General features: G+C 54.0%; 1 protein-coding gene across 3 annotated transcripts in view; it reads left to right on the forward strand.

Annotated features, from left to right (window-relative positions):
- Positions 1-21,629, forward strand: part of DNAH1 (dynein axonemal heavy chain 1) — a 113,823-nt gene that overhangs the window by 28,581 nt on the left and 63,613 nt on the right. For all 3 annotated transcript variants that reach the window (XM_056525103.1, XM_056525104.1, XM_056525105.1), the window contains one exon: positions 6,222-6,475. In XM_056525103.1, the coding sequence (XP_056381078.1) occupies positions 6,222-6,475 (254 nt within the window). The remainder of the gene's footprint in view (positions 1-6,221; positions 6,476-21,629) is intronic.

A 21,629-nucleotide genomic window follows, 5' to 3' on the forward strand; every position in this document is an offset into this window, starting at 1 on the left:
AGACGACCAGGTGGCCACTTTACAGATCTGCGAGGCCGAGGCCTTGTTTCAGAGAGCCCAGGATGCCCCCACAGAACGGGTGGAATGAGCCAAAACCCTGAAGGGTGGGATCTTCCCCTTGCAGCAGTAAGCTTCCGAAATAGCACATCGGAACCCCTGAGAAATGGTCGCCTTGGAAGCAGGCTGTCCCTTTCGACGACCTTCCGTAAGGATGAAGAAAGAGTCGCACTGACCAAAGGAAGAGGTGACAGAAAGATAAGTCTGAACCGCCCGTACCACATCCAATTTGTGGAGTAAGCGCTCCCTGGGATGAGAAGGAGCGCGACAAAAGGACGGAAGGACGATGTCCTCTTTGAGATGAAAAGCCGAAACGACCTTAGGTAAGAAGGACAGATCTGGCCAGAAAACTACCTTGTCCTGATGAATTATCAGGAAAGGAGAATGGCAGGAGAATGCTGCCAGCTCAGATACTCTCCTAATGGAAGTAATGGCTATAAGAAAAGCCACCTTCCAGGATAGGAGGCGAAGAGGAACCTCCCTAAGAGACTCAAAAGGTGCGTCTTGGAGAGCGCCTAGAACTAAGTTCAAGTCCCAAGGGGGAGAAGGGGAACGGTAAGGAGGGACAGCGTGTGCCACGCCCTGAAGGAAGGTCCGGACATGCGAATTGGAAGCAAGAGGACGCTGAAAGAGAATGGAAAGGGCCGAAACCTGACCCTTAAGGGATCTGAGAGCCAGCCCTTGTTCCAACCCCGACTGCAAAAAGGAGAGAAGACGGGGAATGGAAAAGGTAACTGGAGAAAAGGTCTGAGTTTCGCACCAACGAAAGTAAGACTGCCAGGTACGGTGATACATTTTCGCAGAGGAGGGCTTGCGAGCCCTGAGCATGGTGCGAATTGCCTGGGAAGAGAAACCGCGGGCCCTTAGAACCACGGTCTCAACCGCCACGCCGTTAAATGCAGCGGCTGTAAATTGGGGTGGCAAAAGGGACCCTGTGACAGTAGGTCTGGACGAAGTGGAAGACGGAACGGAACGTCGTCCAGAAGCCAGACCACGTCGGCGTACCATGCCCTGCAGGGCCAGTCTGGAGCTACCAGAATGGCGGAGACTCCTTCCGCCTTGAGCTTCCTCAGAACCCTGGGAAGGAGGGGGAGGGAACAGATAGGGGAGGACAAAGCCCGACCATGGAATCGCTAGGGCATCCACTGCTAGAGCCAGGGGGTCCCTGGACTTCGACACAAACATCGGAATTTTTCGGTTGTGTCGAGACCCAAAGAGATCTACGTCTGGGGTCCCCCAGAGGTCGCAGATCTGTGCGAACACCTCCAGAAGAAGAGACCACTCTCCAGGGTCGGCTGAGGACCGACTGAGGAAATCTGCTCCCCAGTTGAGCACTCCCGGAATGTGAATCGCCAAAATGGCCGGGACTTCGTGTTCCGTCCAGAGGAGGATCTTTGTCACCTCGGACATGGCTGCTGATCTGCGAGTGCCGCCCTGCCGATTGATGTACGCCCTCAGTTCCAGGATGTTTATGGAAAGAAGGGCTTCTTGGGGATACTAGAGGCCTTGAACAGGTCCGAAGAGGGAGAACAATCTTGGGATCGAGAGAGAGGAGACCCTGTCCCACCGGGCAAGAATCGCCAGCTGAAGAGGACGGTAATGAAACTGGGCCAAGGGTACGGCCTCCATGGCTGCCACCATCCGACCCATAACTTTCATGCAAATGCGGATGGTGATCGGGGATGGTATCCGGAGGGAGCGGACTCCCGACAAGAGGGCCAGACGTTTGTCCGGCGGGAGGTGAATCCGAGCAGAGGCCGAGTCAAACTGAAGCCCCAAGAAGACCAGAGACTGGGTGGGGGAGAGAACAGACTTGTCTCGGTTGACCATCCTACCGAAGCGACATAAGGTCTGAAGAGTGAGGCTCACATTCTCCGGAGCTTGGGCTCTGGTGGGGGCCTTGATGGGGAGGTCGTCCAAGTAAGGTATCACTGATATCCCTCTTGACCGTAACAGAGCTATCACGGGCGCCAGAATCTTGGTAAAGGCTCATGACCCTGTGGCCAGACCGAAGGGGAGAACCACAAATTGATAATATCCCTACCGGAACCGCAAAGCGGAGGTACCGCTGGTGGCCGGGGAAAATTGGAACGTGGAGGTAGGCATCCTTGATGTCCATCGAATAAAGAAACTCCCCTTGATCCATAGACGCCACCACCGAACGGAGAGATTCCATTCGGAAATGGCGGATGAGAAGATGTTGGTTGAGACGTTTGAGATCCAGGATTGTCCGCACAGAACTGCTTTTCTTGGGAACCACGAAAAGATTGGGATAGAAACCACAAAAGCGTTCCCTTTAAGGAACCCGGACAATGACACCCTGGATAAGAAGGGACTGAAGAGCCTCCCGAAACTTCCTCGCAAGCGAAGGGGATTGGGGAGCACGTGACTGAAAGAAACGATCCCTCGAAAGGGAGACAAATTCTATCCGGTATCCATTGGACACCATGTCCCTGACCCAGGAGTCCTGAACGTGCGTGGTCCAAACGTCTTGAAAGAGTAAGAGGCGACCTCCCACCCGAGAAACTGCAGATGGGGACGTCCCTTCATGCAGAAGTGGGTTTGCGGTTGCCTGGTTTGGCCGCAAAACGGCCGGAAAGGTTGGTGTCCGACTTCCAAGAGGGACGCGCTTTGAAAAAGGGAACCTTCTTGTCGCGCGTAGGCGCCTGGCTGGACCCTTTAGAGGGACCAAAAGGAAGAAGACTTTCTGCGGAAGGAAGTGCTAGACTTGTTTTGAAAAGCTCTTGCCACCTGTCGCCTCAGAGATAATCTCATCCAGGCGCTTGCCGAAAAGTCGGGAAGCGGCAAAAGGAATCTTGGTGAGAGACTTCTTAGATGCAGCATCCGCGTTCCATGCTTTAAGCCAAATGGAACGATGTAGGGCCACTAGATTACCGGTGGCCAAGGCAACGCAGCAAGCTGATTGCAAGGAAGCAGAACACAGAAAGTCTCCAGCTTTGGAACATTGGAGGGCCAGAGCAGACAGTTCTTTCGGGGAAGATCCCGAAAGAATGCCCTGACGGAGAAGGGAATACCAAACCGAAAGGGCCTTAGACACCCAGGTGGATGCGAAGGTGGGAAGCAGGGAGGAACCCGCTGCTTCAAAGGCATACTTCGCTAAAGACTCAACCTTTTTGTCTGCTGGATCCTTGAAGGCAGCTGCATCCGCCAGCGGCAAAGTAGTAGCTTTAGAGAGGCGAGAAACCGGAGGATCCACCGATGGAGAGGAAGTCAACTTAGAGACAAGGTCCTTGGCGAACGGATATCGCGCTTGAATTTTCTTCAGTTCCTGAAACTTCTTCTCGGGGTGCTTCCAGGCAGATTCTAGAATGGCATCAAATTCAGCGTGAGAGCTGAACACTTTGGGTGCCGGTCGGGCACGATGAAAGGATACTTCTGGAGCTATGTCCGAAGTTCCTGGGTCCTCTAGGTTAAAGGTGTCTCTTATGGCCGTAACCAGTGAGTTCACCATGTCCACTGAGTCCGAACGATCCTCCGAATCGGATGCCGAATCGGAAACCTCGTCCGCCAGCTCTCCAGGAGAGTGTGAAGGAGTGGAGGGAGACTCCGACCGGGTACGTGGCTCAGGGGAGCCAGAGCGGTGACCACGGGAACGTCCTCTGGAAGAGTGACGCATGTGGCCTGAAGAAGCGGTCGGGCGAGACCTGCGAGAGGAACGCCCGTGTCTACCAGAAGACTCAGGGGATGAGTCAGAGGAGACACCCCTAGTGCGCTTAAGTGAAGCATAGGTAGAAGGGGAACGCGACCTTCTAGAGGGCCGATGAAGGGTAGACCTCTCTAAGGCAGTCACCACGGAACGGGAGACCTGTGCCAAGTCGGATATAGACTGGGAGAGGGAGGAAACCCAGGCTGGAGGGGCGGCCGAACCCACCCGGTCTGAAAGAGCACCTCGGTTAGAAATAGCAGGGGGGTCTGGGGGAGCAGTGGAGCAGGCAGAACAAGTGGGTTCAGCAGAACCTGGCATTTTTGCAGAGCAGTTTTTACAAGTGTAATGAGTAACTATTATACCAGATATCTGTTTTGAGGGAGGGACTGTTCTGGGCACGGACATAGCAAAAAAATGAACAGTCTCACCCAAGTCTGTGTCCCTAGGCAGCTGCTGTGAGGAGAACTCCACACCGAGGCTGTGTGGAGAGAGAATGAGATGCTGGCCAATAGAAGGAAGGGGCCGGGTCAGATGCAGGGGCGCTGTGATTGGCCCCTGCATGGCCCCAAACGCGCGCACAGCGCTGATTGGTGGCTTAGTTCACGCTGCTGAAGAGCTTATGTGGCCTGGTGGGCGGAGCTAACGTCCGCCGGGCCGCCGAAGAATACAGTGCTGAATTGCTTATGAAGACTTAGTAATGGCGCCCGCTCCGAACCCCGAGCGCACACCAAGATGCCTGCCACCTCTCGCAATGGGGAAACAGTGAACCGTAGTTCCTGAGTCCCCACCTGAAAACAGAAAGAAAAAAGAATAAAGCACTAACACATTCCCTAAATATAAAAAATATGAGACCTCGTCTGGAGAACACCAGACCAGTGTCCACCTCCTTAAGACACTAAGCTAAAACTGATTAGCTCAGTGGCCTGGAGGCGGGTATATCCTGCTGGGAGGAGCCGACTTTTTGGTTACCATAGTGTCAAGCCTCCTAGAGACAGCAGCATATACCCAAGGTCTGTGTCCCCCAATGAAGCCGATAGAGAAAAAAGCTTTTTCCTGGATAACCCCTTTAACTAATACATGTATTGCCCTCTATTCATATCTGTTCATCTTAAAGGGGTATCCCGGGTTTATACATCCTATCCCCTATCTGAAGGATAGGGGATAAGATGTATGATCGTAGGGGTCCCGCCGCTGAGAACCCCCGAAATCTCGGTGCAGCCCCCGGCATGGATGCAGCGCCCGACACAGAATGTCGGGGGCTGCACCGAGATCATTGGGGTTCCCAACGGCTAGGGGATAAGATGTAAAAAGATTTAACATGTATAAAGATGTAAGATGTATAAACCCGGAATACCCCTTTAAATCATAACCAGCTTGTTATAATGGTTCAGGTAGAAAAGTCATATTTACCTGCTGCTTTCTTCTGTTACCTGGAGGGTGGGTAGCAACTCCAAATGTGGACTCACTTTATATAAGATGTACCGTATTTATCGGCGTATAACATGCATTTTTTAGGCTAAAATTTTTAGCCTAAAGTCTATATGCATGTTATACGCCGATAAGCCGCTGCAGTTCAATGATTTAAAGCGGGCGCTTTAAATCAATGAACTGCAGCGGCTTTTGCAGGTGCAGAGACCTGTCGGCTTCTCTGCCCCTGCCTGTCCTGGGGTCTAGAGCCCTGCTGCCGCCGCTTCTCTCCCCCTGCTATCGGCGCCGCTGCACCTTCTTTCCCCCTGACTATCGGTGGGGCAGCGGCGCCGATAGCAAGGGGAGAGAAGGGGCAGCGGCACCCATTGTCGGCGCCGCTGCCCCGTTGCCTCCCCCATCCCGGCAACAGGTAATTATACAACCGGGGATGGGGGAGGCAACGGGGCAGCGGCGCCGGCAATGGGTGCCGCTGCCCCTTCTCTCCCCTTGCTATCGGCGCCGCTGCCCCACCGATAGTCAGGGGGAGAGAAGGTGCAGCGGCGCCGATAGCAGGGGGAGAGAAGCGGGGATGGGGAAGGCAACGGGGCAGCAGCGCCGGCAATGGGTGCCCCTTCTCTCCCCCTGGCTATTGGCTGCCCCATTGCCAGCGCCACTTCTCTCCCCCTGGCTATCGGCACCGGCAATGGGGCAGCAGCACCGATAGTCAGGGGAAGAGAAGGGGCAGCGGCGCCGATAGCAGGGGGAGAGAAGCGGCAGCAGGGCTCTAGACCCCAGGAAAGGCAGGGGGAGAGAAGCGGGCAGCGACGGCCTCTCTGCCCCTGCCTTTCCTGGGGGCTTCTGCGGGGTCAGAAACAGTGTATCGGGGTATACACATGCACACACACGCACCCTCATTTTACCAAGGATATTTGGGTAAAAAACTTTTTTTACCCAAATATCCTTGGTAAAATGAGGGTGCGTGTTATAGGCCGGTGCGTGGTATACCCCGATAAATACGGTACCTCCACATTATTGCCTATGTTAATTTCATTTCCATAGCAGTTATGTATTATAAACCTCCCTTTTGCAGCCTGCCAAGAGGTGGCTCAGGATATTAAAGGACGCATTGAAGACTTTAAGCCCTACATTCCACTCATACAAGGCCTGCGAAACCCTGGTATGAGGAACCGGCACTGGGAGATTTTATCTGAACAGATCAAGATAAACATTAAGCCCAAATCCAATCTAACCTTCACCCGCTGCCTGGAAATGAAGCTTCAAGATCACATCGAGAGCATAGCCAAAGTGGCCGAGATTGCTGGGAAGGAATTCTCTATTGAGCAGGTGAGTCAATCTTCCTGAGCCAGTATTGCTTTTTAAAGGGGTACTCTGGTGGAAAACTTTTTTTTTTTTTTTTTTTATCAACTGGTGCCAGAAAGTTAAAGGGGTTATCCAGGAAAAAACTTTTTTTTATATATCAACTGGCTCCAGAAAGTTAAACAGATTTGTAAATTACTTCTATTAAAAAATCTTAATCCTTTCAGTACTTATAAGCTGCTGAAGTTAAGTTGTTCTTTTCTCTCTAAGTGCTCTCTGATGACACCTGTCTCCGGAACTGTCCAGAGTAGAAGCAAATCCCCATAGCAAACCTATTCTGCTCTGTGCAGTTCCCGAGACAGACAGAGATGTCAGCAGAGAGCACTGTCGTCAGACAGAAAAGAACAACTCAACTTCGGCAGCTTATAATTATTAGAAGGATTAAAATTTTTTAACTCCTTAAGGACGTAGGGCGTACCTGTACGCCCTACGCCCGGTCCCGGTGTTTAAAACGGGGTCACGCCGTGACCCCGCATCACACCGGGTCGGTCCCGGTTGCTAGTCATAGCCGGGACCCTGGGCTAACAGCGCGCGGCATCGATCGTTGTGCGGTTAACCCTTCAGACTGAAAGTGAAAGTAAACGCTTCCCGGCAGCTCAGACGGGCTGATCGGGACATCGCGATAAAATCGCGATGTTCCGATCAGCTGGGACGCAGGCGGAGGTTTCCTTACCTGTCTCCGCGGGGTCCGATCGCCGATTGATTGCTCCAAGCCTGAGCTACAGGCTTGAGCAATTAAGCCCCTATCTCACTGATCCGTGCAAAGCTATGGCTTTGCAGGGATCAGCATAGGAGATCAGTATGTGCAGTGTTATAGGTCCCTATGGGAGCTATAGCACTGCAAAAAAAAAAGTTAGCAAAGGTCATTTAACCCCTTCCCTAATAAAAGTTTGAATCACCCCCCTTTTCCCATAACAAAAAAAAACTGTGTAAATAAAAATAAACATATGTGGTATCGCCGCGTGCGGAAATGTCCAAACTATAAAAATATATTGTTAATTAAATCTCACGGTCAATGGCGTGCGCGCAAAAAAAAATTCCAAAGTCCAAAATAGTATATTTTTGGTCCCTTTTTATATCATGAAAAAATGAATAAAAAGTGATCAAAAAGTCCAATCAATACAAAAATGGTACGGATAAAAACTTCAGAACACGTCACGGCCTGTACGCAGAAAAATAAAAAAGTTATAGGGGTTAGAAGATGAGAATTTTTTACATATAAATTTTCCTGCATGTAGTTATGATTTTTTTCCGAAGTACGACAATATCCAACCTATATAAGTAGGGTATCATTTTATCCGTATGGACCTACAGAATAAAGGTAAGGTGTTATTTTTACCGTAAAAGGAACTGCGTAGAAACAGTAGCCCCCAATTTTGTCGCACAATGAATTTTTTTTCTGTGTCGCCGTGGATTTTTGGGTGAAATTACTAATGTTACTTCAAAGTAGAATTGGTGGCGCAATAAATAAGCCATCATATGGAATTTTATGTGCAAATTTGAAAGCGTTATGATTTTTAGAAGGTGATGAGGAAAAAATGAAAATGCAAAAACGGAAAAACCCTGCATCCTTAAGGGGTTAATGGAAGTAATTTACAAATCTGTTTAACATTCTGGAGCCAGTTGATATATAAAAATATATTTTTCTCTATCGGCTCCATTGGGGGACACAGACCGTGGGTGAATGCTGCCATCTCTAGGAGGTTTGACACTATGGTAATAAAAAAAAGTCGGCTCCTCCCAGCAGGATACACCCGCCTTCAGGCCCTGAGGTAATCAGTTTAAGCTTAGTGTCTGAGGAGGTGGACATGGTCTGGAATTCTCCAGACCTGGTCTTCTGATTTTTTGTTTTCCTAGTAAAGGGACGTGTTAGTTTTTTATTCCTTTTTCTATTCTGTTTTCAGGTGGGGACTCAGGGACTCCGGTTCCCTGTTTCCCCATTGCGAGTTAGGGGGCACAGACATTGCGTATATGCGCTGTTCATCCCCTCTCGCCAACGGTCAGCGCCTGGGTTGGTACCTCATGGGTCCAGGTCCCCCTATTTCCCTGCTCGCCTCGCTCGCGCATAGCAGCCAGGCGTGATGCAGGTAACTAAAGCTGACTGAAGACTTCACTGAAGACTCCATTAGGTAAGTTCTTCTGACTGAGCTAAGTACTTTCCCCCCTTTTCTCCTTAGGTACGGACTTGCAACCTCTGGAGACCCCCTGTTTTTGGCTCACCTTTCAGATTATGGGGCTGGCTTATACAGGGGCTGGATTTTTATTCTGGGGAGCAGTGGCATTTCAGGGGGCATGTGGAGCAGTGGCATTTCAGGGGGCATGTAATTTTATGGGGCACTTCACTGTATGTGTGTGTGCTTTTCACTGTATGTGTGTGTGTGTGCAGCGCCTTATATGCGGCTGTCAGCCGCGGCGCTGGTACGGGCCGGGCTCTCTCAGTGCCGGCTTACTCTCTCTTCTCCGTCAGCACCTCCTATGCGGCTGACAGCCGCGGCGCTGGTACGGGCCAGACGCTCTCAGCGCCGCCTCATTTTCACTTCTCATGCACCGCGTTATATGCGGCTGACAGCCGCGGCGCTGGTACGGGCCAGACCTCTCAGCGCCGGCTCATTTTCACTTCTCATGCACCACGTTATATGCGGCTGACAGCCGCGGCGCTTGTATGGGGCGGGCGCTCTCAGCGCCGGCTTACTTTCATTTTCTCCGGCAGTCTCTGCCAGCGTACAGGCCGCCCGCTCTGTTCCCCCGAGCGCATATGCGGCTGACATGTGCGCTCGGGACAAGGAGCGGGCGACATTACTGCTTCTTCTCGGCAGTTCATAGCTCCGCCCACAGCGCGGTCGGAGCTCTTCAGAGGCGCGAAGTAGCCTCCAATCAGCGCCGTGGGCACGAAATTCAGTTAGGAGGGGCCTATTAGTTAGTGCCTCTGCTTTCCCCCTGGTGCCCTGGTGCCCTTTCGGTTCCGGTGGATTCAGCCGCTCCACCAGCCTGGGTTTCTTCCCTGACCCGGTATATGGCTGACTTGACCCAAGTCTCCCGTCCGGTGGCTGAGGCCTCCCAGGAAGTGGTGTCCGCCTTGAAGGGGTCTACCCTGTGCAGGGCCTCTGAGAGGGCCCGCTCCTCGTCTCCACATACTTCACGCTCTCACAAGCGTACTAGGGGTGCCTTGTCTGACTCTTCCATTGAGTCTTCAGATAGACGTGGGCGTTCCCCTCGTGGGTCCCGCACCCCCCCTTTCATCTGGGCACAAACGTCGCTCCTCCAGAGGACATTTTCGGAGTTGCCGCTCTGCCACGCAGCCGCGTACCCGGTCAGGGTCGCCCCCCTCCAGGACTGCCTCTACTCGTTTACATTCTCCTGGTGAACTGGCGGACGAGGCTTCCGAGCTGGCATCTGACTCAGAGGACCGCTCGGATTCAGTTGAAACGGTGTACTCATTGGTGACAGCCATAAGAGACACCTTTCACTTAGAGGACCCAGGATCTTCGGATGTCACTCCAGGAATATCCTTTCATCGTACTAAGCCATCACCTCAAAGGTTCAGCTCTCACGCTGACTTTGACGACATTCTGGAATCTGCATGGAAACATCCAGACAAGAGGTTCCCGGGAATCAAGATGATTCAAGAACGTTATCCATTTGACAAGGCCTTTGTCACCTAGGTGGTTTTCCCTCCCTCTGTGGATCCACCAATCTCCCGGATCTCTAAGGCGACTATACTGCCACTGGCAGATGCCGCTGCCTTCAAGGATTCCACGGACAAGAAGGTAGAATCCTTAGCGAAGTTTGCCTCTGAAGCTTCTCTTTTCTTCTCTTCTTCCCATCTTTGCCTCGACATGGGCATGGCCCTGTCGGAATGGTGCCAAGAGCTCCATCAGGATATCTTAGCGGGATCCCCCCAGAGGATCTATCTGTCCTGGCTCTCCAATGCTCTAAATCTGGGGACTTCCTGTGCGCAGCTTCCAGGCAGTCAGCCGTTGTCCTGCCTTTGCTGTGGGTCACCTAGCAGCTCTCCGCCGCTCTATGTGGCTTAAAGCTTGGAATGTGGATGCCGCTTCCAAAAGGTCTCTCACTGTGCTTCCTTTTACAGGTGGCCGACCTTTCGGCAAGCGCCTTGATGAGATTATCTCTGAGGCGACAGGTGGTAAGAGTTCCTTGTTGCCTCAAAATAAGGCTCGCCCTACTTCCCAAAGGAAGTCCTCTTCCTTTCGGTCCTTTCGGACCTTTGGCTCCAGCAAAGGGTCCGGGCAGGCGCCTTCGCGGGACAGGAAGGCTCCCTTGTTCCGGGCGCGCCCGTCTTGGAAGTCGGACTCCAACCGGTACGACCGTTTTGAGCCCAAATCAGGCAACCTCAAATCCACTTCCGCATGAAGTGGGCCCCCACCCGTGGCTTTTTTCTCGGGTGGGAGGTCGTCTCTTACTTTTTCGAGACATCTGGACCTTGGGTCAGGGACGTGGTGTCCAACAGTTACCGAATCGAATTCGCCTCCCTTCTGGGGGATCGCTTTTTTCGATCCCGGGGCCCCCGGTCGCCTTCTCTGGCAAAGCAATTTCATGAGGTGCTCCAGTCTCTGCTTCTCCAGAGGGTTATCATTCCCGTTCCTCCAGGGGAACGGTTCCGGGGTTTCTATTCCAATCTTTTTGTGGTTCCCAAGAAGGACGGTTCTGTGCGACCAATCCTAGACCTCAAGCGTCTCAACCGTCATCTTCTCTTCCGTCACTTCCGAATGGAATCTCTCCGTTCGGTGGTGGCGTCCCTGGAACAAGGGGAGTTTCTTTCATCGGTGGACATCAAGGATACCTACCTCCATGTGCCAATATTTCCAGGCCATCATCGGTTCCTCCGCTTTGCGGTTCCGGAGGGGCATTTTCATTTCGTAGCCCTCCCCTTCGGTCTGGCCTCGGCTCCTCGATCCTTGCGCCAGTTATGGGCCTGTTACGGTCGAGGGGAGTCTCGGTGATACCCTACCTGGACGACCTTTTCATCAAGACTCCAACCAGAGCCCAGACTCTGGAGAATGTGGACGTCACTCTCCACACTCTGTATTGCTTCGGGTGGATGGTCAATCGGGACAAGTCAGTCCTCTGTCCTACCCAGTCTATAACCTTCTTGGGACTTCGCCTCGACATGGCCACTGCCGAATTTGCCTCCCGCCGGACAAACGTCTGGTGCTTCTGTCGGGGTCCGCTCCTTTCGGACCCAGGTCAGTCCCCATCCGCACTTGTATGGAAGTCCTGGGTCAGATGGTGGCAACTATGGAGGCCGTACCCCTTGCCCAGTTTCTCTACCGCCCCCTTCAACTGGCAATTTTCTCTCGATGGGACAGGTTTCCTCTGTCCCTCGATCGTCAGATTGTTCTCCCTCACTGGTCCGTCAGTCTCTGCTCTGGTGGCTCCGCCCCCCTTCTTCTCCAAGGGCGGTCATTTCTTTCCCTTCACTGTCAGGGCGGTCATTTCTTCCCCTTCACTGGCAGGTAGTTACAACGGATGCCAGCCTGTCGGGCTGGGGCGGCGTGTCAGGGATTGGGCGGTTCAGGGACTCTGGTCTCCTCGAGAGACCCTTCTTCCGATGAACATATTGGAATTACGGACGATTCTTCTTTGTCTTCTTCATTGGGAGTCCCGGCTTCAGTCCCGTCCTGTCTGCGTCCAGTCGGACAACGCCACGGCCGTGGCGTACATAAATCGACAAGGCGGCACTCGCTGCTCAGCAGCCATGGCCGAGGTGACCAGGATTCTCCTCTGGGCTGAAAGCAAGTCCCGGGATCCTCAGGCTCTGCCGTGGTTCCCTAGTGTTTCCTTGGGCGGGGTTGCCCTACCCTATCTGTTCCCTCCCCTATCTGGTCCCCCTATTTCCCTGCTCGCCTCGCTCGCGCATAGCAGCCAGGCGTGATGCAGGTAACTAAAGCTGACTGAAGACTTCACTGAAGACTCCATTAGGTAAGTTCTTCTGACTGAGCTAAGTACTTTCCCCCCTTTTCTCCTTAGGTACGGACTTGCAACCTCTGGAGACCCCCTGTTTTTGGCTCACCTTTCAGATTATGGGGCTGGCTTATACAGGGGCTGGATTTTTATTCTGGGGAGCAGTGGCATTTCAGGGGGCATGTGGAGCAGTGGCATTTCAGGGGGCATGTAATTTTATGGGGCACTTCACTGTATGTGTGTGTGCTTTTCACTGTATGTGTGTGTGTGTGCAGCGCCTTATATGCGGCTGTCAGCCGCGGCGCTGGTACGGGCCGGGCTCTCTCAGTGCCGGCTTACTCTCTCTTCTCCGTCAGCACCTCCTATGCGGCTGACAGCCGCGGCGCTGGTACGGGCCAGACGCTCTCAGCGCCGCCTCATTTTCACTTCTCATGCACCGCGTTATATGCGGCTGACAGCCGCGGCGCTGGTACGGGCCAGACCTCTCAGCGCCGGCTCATTTTCACTTCTCATGCACCACGTTATATGCGGCTGACAGCCGCGGCGCTTGTATGGGGCGGGCGCTCTCAGCGCCGGCTTACTTTCATTTTCTCCGGCAGTCTCTGCCAGCGTACAGGCCGCCCGCTCTCTTCCCCCGAGCGCATATGCGGCTGACATGTGCGCTCGGGACAAGGAGCGGGCGACATTACTGCTTCTTCTCGGCAGTTCATAGCTCCGCCCACAGCGCGGTCGGAGCTCTTCAGAGGCGCGAAGTAGCCTCCAATCAGCGCCGTGGGCACGAAATTCAGTTAGGAGGGGCCTATTAGTTAGTGCCTCTGCTTTCCCCCTGGTGCCCTGGTGCCCTTTCGGTTCCGGTGGATTCAGCCGCTCCACCAGCCTGGGTTTCTTCCCTGACCCGGTATATGGCTGACTTGACCCAAGTCTCCCGTCCGGTGGCTGAGGCCTCCCAGGAAGTGGTGTCCGCCTTGAAGGGGTCTACCCTGTGCAGGGCCTCTGAGAGGGCCCGCTCCTCGTCTCCACATACTTCACGCTCTCACAAGCGTACTAGGGGTGCCTTGTCTGACTCTTCCATTGAGTCTTCAGATAGACGTGGGCGTTCCCCTCGTGGGTCCCGCACCCCCCCTTTCATCTGGGCACAAACGTCGCTCCTCCAGAGGACATTTTCGGAGTTGCCGCTCTGCCACGCAGCCGCGTACCCGGTCAGGGTCGCCCCCCTCCAGGACTGCCTCTACTCGTTTACATTCTCCTGGTGAACTGGCGGACGAGGCTTCCGAGCTGGCATCTGACTCAGAGGACCGCTCGGATTCAGTTGAAACGGTGTACTCATTGGTGACAGCCATAAGAGACACCTTTCACTTAGAGGACCCAGGATCTTCGGATGTCACTCCAGGAATATCCTTTCATCGTACTAACCCATCACCTCAAAGGTTCAGCTCTCACGCTGACTTTGACGACATTCTGGAATCTGCATGGAAACATCCAGACAAGAGGTTCCCGGGAATCAAGATGATTCAAGAACGTTATCCATTTGACAAGGCCTTTGTCACCTAGGTGGTTTTCCCTCCCTCTGTGGATCCACCAATCTCCCGGATCTCTAAGGCGACTATACTGCCACTGGCAGATGCCGCTGCCTTCAAGGATTCCACGGACAAGAAGGTAGAATCCTTAGCGAAGTTTGCCTCTGAAGCTTCTCTTTTCTTCTCTTCTTCCCATCTTTGCCTCGACATGGGCATGGCCCTGTCGGAATGGTGCCAAGAGCTCCATCAGGATATCTTAGCGGGATCCCCCCAGAGGATCTATCTGTCCTGGCTCTCCAATGCTCTAAATCTGGGGACTTCCTGTGCGCAGCTTCCAGGCAGTCAGCCGTTGTCCTGCCTTTGCTGTGGGTCACCTAGCAGCTCTCCGCCGCTCTATGTGGCTTAAAGCTTGGAATGTGGATGCCGCTTCCAAAAGGTCTCTCACTGTGCTTCCTTTTACAGGTGGCCGACCTTTCGGCAAGCGCCTTGATGAGATTATCTCTGAGGCGACAGGTGGTAAGAGTTCCTTGTTGCCTCAAAATAAGGCTCGCCCTACTTCCCAAAGGAAGTCCTCTTCCTTTCGGTCCTTTCGGACCTTTGGCTCCAGCAAAGGGTCCGGGCAGGCGCCTTCGCGGGACAGGAAGGCTCCCTTGTTCCGGGCGCGCCCGTCTTGGAAGTCGGACTCCAACCGGTACGACCGTTTTGAGCCCAAATCAGGCAACCTCAAATCCACTTCCGCATGAAGTGGGCCCCCACCCGTGGCTTTTTTCTCGGGTGGGAGGTCGTCTCTTACTTTTTCGAGACATCTGGACCTTGGGTCAGGGACGTGGTGTCCAACAGTTACCGAATCGAATTCGCCTCCCTTCTGGGGGATCGCTTTTTTCGATCCCGGGGCCCCCGGTCGCCTTCTCTGGCAAAGCAATTTCATGAGGTGCTCCAGTCTCTGCTTCTCCAGAGGGTTATCATTCCCGTTCCTCCAGGGGAACGGTTCCGGGGTTTCTATTCCAATCTTTTTGTGGTTCCCAAGAAGGACGGTTCTGTGCGACCAATCCTAGACCTCAAGCGTCTCAACCGTCATCTTCTCTTCCGTCACTTCCGAATGGAATCTCTCCGTTCGGTGGTGGCGTCCCTGGAACAAGGGGAGTTTCTTTCATCGGTGGACATCAAGGATACCTACCTCCATGTGCCAATATTTCCAGGCCATCATCGGTTCCTCCGCTTTGCGGTTCCGGAGGGGCATTTTCATTTCGTAGCCCTCCCCTTCGGTCTGGCCTCGGCTCCTCGATCCTTGCGCCAGTTATGGGCCTGTTACGGTCGAGGGGAGTCTCGGTGATACCCTACCTGGACGACCTTTTCATCAAGACTCCAACCAGAGCCCAGACTCTGGAGAATGTGGACGTCACTCTCCACACTCTGTATTGCTTCGGGTGGATGGTCAATCGGGACAAGTCAGTCCTCTGTCCTACCCAGTCTATAACCTTCTTGGGACTTCGCCTCGACATGGCCACTGCCGAATTTGCCTCCCGCCGGACAAACGTCTGGTGCTTCTGTCGGGGTCCGCTCCTTTCGGACCCAGGTCAGTCCCCATCCGCACTTGTATGGAAGTCCTGGGTCAGATGGTGGCAACTATGGAGGCCGTACCCCTTGCCCAGTTTCTCTACCGCCCCCTTCAACTGGCGATTTTCTCTCGATGGGACAGGTTTCCTCTGTCCCTCGATCGTCAGATTGTTCTCCCTCACTGGTCCGTCAGTCTCTGCTCTGGTGGCTCCGCCCCCCTTCTTCTCCAAGGGCGGTCATTTCTTTCCCTTCACTGTCAGGGCGGTCATTTCTTCCCCTTCACTGGCAGGTAGTTACAACGGATGCCAGCCTGTCGGGCTGGGGCGGCGTGTCAGGGATTGGGCGGTTCAGGGACTCTGGTCTCCTCGAGAGACCCTTCTTCCGATGAACATATTGGAATTACGGACGATTCTTCTTTGTCTTCTTCATTGGGAGTCCCGGCTTCAGTCCCGTCCTGTCTGCGTCCAGTCGGACAACGCCACGGCCGTGGCGTACATAAATCGACAAGGCGGCACTCGCTGCTCAGCAGCCATGGCCGAGGTGACCAGGATTCTCCTCTGGGCTGAAAGCAAGTCCCGGGATCCTCAGGCTCTGCCGTGGTTCCCTAGTGTTTCCTTGGGCGGGGTTGCCCTACCCTATCTGTTCCCTCCCCTATCTGGTCCCCCTATTTCCCTGCTCGCCTCGCTCGCGCATAGCAGCCAGGCGTGATGCAGGTAACTAAAGCTGACTGAAGACTTCACTGAAGACTCCATTAGGTAAGTTCTTCTGACTGAGCTAAGTACTTTCCCCCCTTTTCTCCTTAGGTACGGACTTGCAACCTCTGGAGACCCCCTGTTTTTGGCTCACCTTTCAGATTATGGGGCTGGCTTATACAGGGGCTGGATTTTTATTCTGGGGAGCAGTGGCATTTCAGGGGGCATGTGGAGCAGTGGCATTTCAGGGGGCATGTAATTTTATGGGGCACTTCACTGTATGTGTGTGTGCTTTTCACTGTATGTGTGTGTGTGTGCAGCGCCTTATATGCGGCTGTCAGCCGCGGCGCTGGTACGGGCCGGGCTCTCTCAGTGCCGGCTTACTCTCTCTTCTCCGTCAGCACCTCCTATGCGGCTGACAGCCGCGGCGCTGGTACGGGCCAGACGCTCTCAGCGCCGCCTCATTTTCACTTCTCATGCACCGCGTTATATGCGGCTGACAGCCGCGGCGCTGGTACGGGCCAGACCTCTCAGCGCCGGCTCATTTTCACTTCTCATGCACCACGTTATATGCGGCTGACAGCCGCGGCGCTTGTATGGGGCGGGCGCTCTCAGCGCCGGCTTACTTTCATTTTCTCCGGCAGTCTCTGCCAGCGTACAGGCCGCCCGCTCTGTTCCCCCGAGCGCATATGCGGCTGACATGTGCGCTCGGGACAAGGAGCGGGCGACATTACTGCTTCTTCTCGGCAGTTCATAGCTCCGCCCACAGCGCGGTCGGAGCTCTTCAGAGGCGCGAAGTAGCCTCCAATCAGCGCCGTGGGCACGAAATTCAGTTAGGAGGGCCTATTAGTTAGTGCCTCTGCTTTCCCCCTGGTGCCCTGGTGCCCTTTCGGTTCCGGTGGATTCAGCCGCTCCACCAGCCTGGGTTTCTTCCCTGACCCGGTATATGGCTGACTTGACCCAAGTCTCCCGTCCGGTGGCTGAGGCCTCCCAGGAAGTGGTGTCCGCCTTGAAGGGGTCTACCCTGTGCAGGGCCTCTGAGAGGGCCCGCTCCTCGTCTCCACATACTTCACGCTCTCACAAGCGTACTAGGGGTGCCTTGTCTGACTCTTCCATTGAGTCTTCAGATAGACGTGGGCGTTCCCCTCGTGGGTCCCGCACCCCCCCTTTCATCTGGGCACAAACGTCGCTCCTCCAGAGGACATTTTCGGAGTTGCCGCTCTGCCACGCAGCCGCGTACCCGGTCAGGGTCGCCCCCCTCCAGGACTGCCTCTACTCGTTTACATTCTCCTGGTGAACTGGCGGACGAGGCTTCCGAGCTGGCATCTGACTCAGAGGACCGCTCGGATTCAGTTGAAACGGTGTACTCATTGGTGACAGCCATAAGAGACACCTTTCACTTAGAGGACCCAGGATCTTCGGATGTCACTCCAGGAATATCCTTTCATCGTACTAAGCCATCACCTCAAAGGTTCAGCTCTCACGCTGACTTTGACGACATTCTGGAATCTGCATGGAAACATCCAGACAAGAGGTTCCCGGGAATCAAGATGATTCAAGAACGTTATCCATTTGACAAGGCCTTTGTCACCTAGGTGGTTTTCCCTCCCTCTGTGGATCCACCAATCTCCCGGATCTCTAAGGCGACTATACTGCCACTGGCAGATGCCGCTGCCTTCAAGGATTCCACGGACAAGAAGGTAGAATCCTTAGCGAAGTTTGCCTCTGAAGCTTCTCTTTTCTTCTCTTCTTCCCATCTTTGCCTCGACATGGGCATGGCCCTGTCGGAATGGTGCCAAGAGCTCCATCAGGATATCTTAGCGGGATCCCCCCAGAGGATCTATCTGTCCTGGCTCTCCAATGCTCTAAATCTGGGGACTTCCTGTGCGCAGCTTCCAGGCAGTCAGCCGTTGTCCTGCCTTTGCTGTGGGTCACCTAGCAGCTCTCCGCCGCTCTATGTGGCTTAAAGCTTGGAATGTGGATGCCGCTTCCAAAAGGTCTCTCACTGTGCTTCCTTTTACAGGTGGCCGACCTTTCGGCAAGCGCCTTGATGAGATTATCTCTGAGGCGACAGGTGGTAAGAGTTCCTTGTTGCCTCAAAATAAGGCTCGCCCTACTTCCCAAAGGAAGTCCTCTTCCTTTCGGTCCTTTCGGACCTTTGGCTCCAGCAAAGGGTCCGGGCAGGCGCCTTCGCGGGACAGGAAGGCTCCCTTGTTCCGGGCGCGCCCGTCTTGGAAGTCGGACTCCAACCGGTACGACCGTTTTGAGCCCAAATCAGGCAACCTCAAATCCACTTCCGCATGAAGTGGGCCCCCACCCGTGGCTTTTTTCTCGGGTGGGAGGTCGTCTCTTACTTTTTCGAGACATCTGGACCTTGGGTCAGGGACGTGGTGTCCAACAGTTACCGAATCGAATTCGCCTCCCTTCTGGGGGATCGCTTTTTTCGATCCCGGGGCCCCCGGTCGCCTTCTCTGGCAAAGCAATTTCATGAGGTGCTCCAGTCTCTGCTTCTCCAGAGGGTTATCATTCCCGTTCCTCCAGGGGAACGGTTCCGGGGTTTCTATTCCAATCTTTTTGTGGTTCCCAAGAAGGACGGTTCTGTGCGACCAATCCTAGACCTCAAGCGTCTCAACCGTCATCTTCTCTTCCGTCACTTCCGAATGGAATCTCTCCGTTCGGTGGTGGCGTCCCTGGAACAAGGGGAGTTTCTTTCATCGGTGGACATCAAGGATACCTACCTCCATGTGCCAATATTTCCAGGCCATCATCGGTTCCTCCGCTTTGCGGTTCCGGAGGGGCATTTTCATTTCGTAGCCCTCCCCTTCGGTCTGGCCTCGGCTCCTCGATCCTTGCGCCAGTTATGGGCCTGTTACGGTCGAGGGGAGTCTCGGTGATACCCTACCTGGACGACCTTTTCATCAAGACTCCAACCAGAGCCCAGACTCTGGAGAATGTGGACGTCACTCTCCACACTCTGTATTGCTTCGGGTGGATGGTCAATCGGGACAAGTCAGTCCTCTGTCCTACCCAGTCTATAACCTTCTTGGGACTTCGCCTCGACATGGCCACTGCCGAATTTGCCTCCCGCCGGACAAACGTCTGGTGCTTCTGTCGGGGTCCGCTCCTTTCGGACCCAGGTCAGTCCCCATCCGCACTTGTATGGAAGTCCTGGGTCAGATGGTGGCAACTATGGAGGCCGTACCCCTTGCCCAGTTTCTCTACCGCCCCCTTCAACTGGCGATTTTCTCTCGATGGGACAGGTTTCCTCTGTCCCTCGATCGTCAGATTGTTCTCCCTCACTGGTCCGTCAGTCTCTGCTCTGGTGGCTCCGCCCCCCTTCTTCTCCAAGGGCGGTCATTTCTTTCCCTTCACTGTCAGGGCGGTCATTTCTTCCCCTTCACTGGCAGGTAGTTACAACGGATGCCAGCCTGTCGGGCTGGGGCGGCGTGTCAGGGATTGGGCGGTTCAGGGACTCTGGTCTCCTCGAGAGACCCTTCTTCCGATGAACATATTGGAATTACGGACGATTCTTCTTTGTCTTCTTCATTGGGAGTCCCGGCTTCAGTCCCGTCCTGTCTGCGTCCAGTCGGACAACGCCACGGCCGTGGCGTACATAAATCGACAAGGCGGCACTCGCTGCTCAGCAGCCATGGCCGAGGTGACCAGGATTCTCCTCTGGGCTGAAAGCAAGTCCCGGGATCCTCAGGCTCTGCCGTGGTTCCCTAGTGTTTCCTTGGGCGGGGTTGCCCTACCCTATCTGTTCCCTCCCCTTCCGCTCCTTCCCAGGGCTCTGAGGAAGCTCAAAACAGAGGGAGTACCCGCCATTCTGGTAGCTCCAGATTGGCCCCGAAGGTCGTGGTACACCAACGTAGTCAGGCTCCTGGACAATGCTCCACTGCGCCTTCCGCTCTGTCCGGACCTGCTCTCTCAGGGTCCTCCTTGCCACCCCAATTAACAGTCGCTGCATTTGACGGCATGGCGGTTGAGACCGTGGTTTTGAAGGCCCGCGGGTTCTCTTCCCAAGTCATTCACACCATGCTCAGGGCTCATAAGCCCTCCTCCGCAAGAATTTACCACCGTACTTGGCGGTCTTATTTTCGTTGGCAGGAAGCTCAGGACTTATCCCCTGTAACCTTCTCAGTTCCCCGTCTTCTCTCCTTTTTGCAGTCGGGTTTGGAACTGGGGTTGTCTCTCAGTTCCCTTAAAGGTCAGGTTTCGGCCCTTGCTGTTCTTTTCCAGCGGCCTCTGGCTTATAATTCTCATGTCCGGACCTTCCTTCAAGGAGTGGCGCATGCTGTTCCTCCTTATTGGTCACCCTCTCCCCCTTGGGACCTGAATCTGGTTCTGAGTGCCCTCCAGGGTGAACCCTTTGAGCCCCTTAGAGAGGTGTCTCTCCGCCTCCTTTCTTGGAAAGGGGTGTTTCTTGTTGCTTTCACCTCCATTCGGAGGGTGTCTGAATTAGCAGCTCTCTCCTGCCATTCTCCGTTTCTGGTGATCCACCAGGACAAGGTTGTTTTTCGGCCAGATCCTTCCTTTTTGCCTAAGGTGGTTTTGGCCTTTCATCTCAATGAGGACATTGTCCTCCCGTCTTTTTGTCCTGCTCCTTCTCATCCTAAGGAGCGCTTACTACACAAGCTGGATGTAGTTCGGGCTGTTCGGTCTTATCTCTCCATCACTTCTTCATTTCGTCAGTGTGATTCCATTTTCGTCCTTATGGAAGCTCGTTGTAGGGGACAATGTGCTTCCAAGGCCACCATTTCTCGGTGGATTCGGTCCGCCATTTCGGAAGCCTATCGCTGTAAGGGGAAGATTCCTCCTTTCAGGGTTGTGGCTCATTCTACCCGTTCTGTTGGGGCATCCTGGGCTCTCCAGAATAGAACCTCAGCCTCGCAGATATGCAAGGCGGCTACCTGGTTGGCTTTGCACACTTTCTCAAGGTTCTACCGAGTTCATACCTTCGCATTGGCTGATGCTAGTCTGGGCCGTAAAGTGTTGCAGACGGCAGTGGAACGGCCGTCTGCCTGACTGCTTATCTGCCCACCCAAGGGACGGCTTTGGTACGTCCCACGGTCTGTGTCCCCCAATGGAGCCGATAGAGAAAAGGAGAATTTTGTTTACTTACCGTAAAATCTCTTTCTCGAAGGATCCATGGGGGGACACAGCTCCCGCCGTTTTTTGGGGGGTTTCCTTTGGTTCTCTGTCCGAGGGTGTTCTCAGTTATGTTTTTCTCTTCTGGTCCTCGGACAGTTTGGGTTTTCTTTGACCTGTTGGTCCTCTGCTATTGCTCTGAAACTTAAACTGATTATCTCAGGGCCTGAAGGCGGGTATATCCTGCTGGGAGGAGCTGACTTTTTAAATTACTATAGTGTCACACCTTCTAGAGACAGCAGCATACACCCACGGTCTGTGTCCCCCAATGGATCCTTCGAGAAA

This window comes from Hyla sarda, chromosome 6 (assembly GCF_029499605.1).
Source record: "Hyla sarda isolate aHylSar1 chromosome 6, aHylSar1.hap1, whole genome shotgun sequence".
Taxonomy (NCBI): Eukaryota; Metazoa; Chordata; class Amphibia; order Anura; family Hylidae; genus Hyla; species Hyla sarda.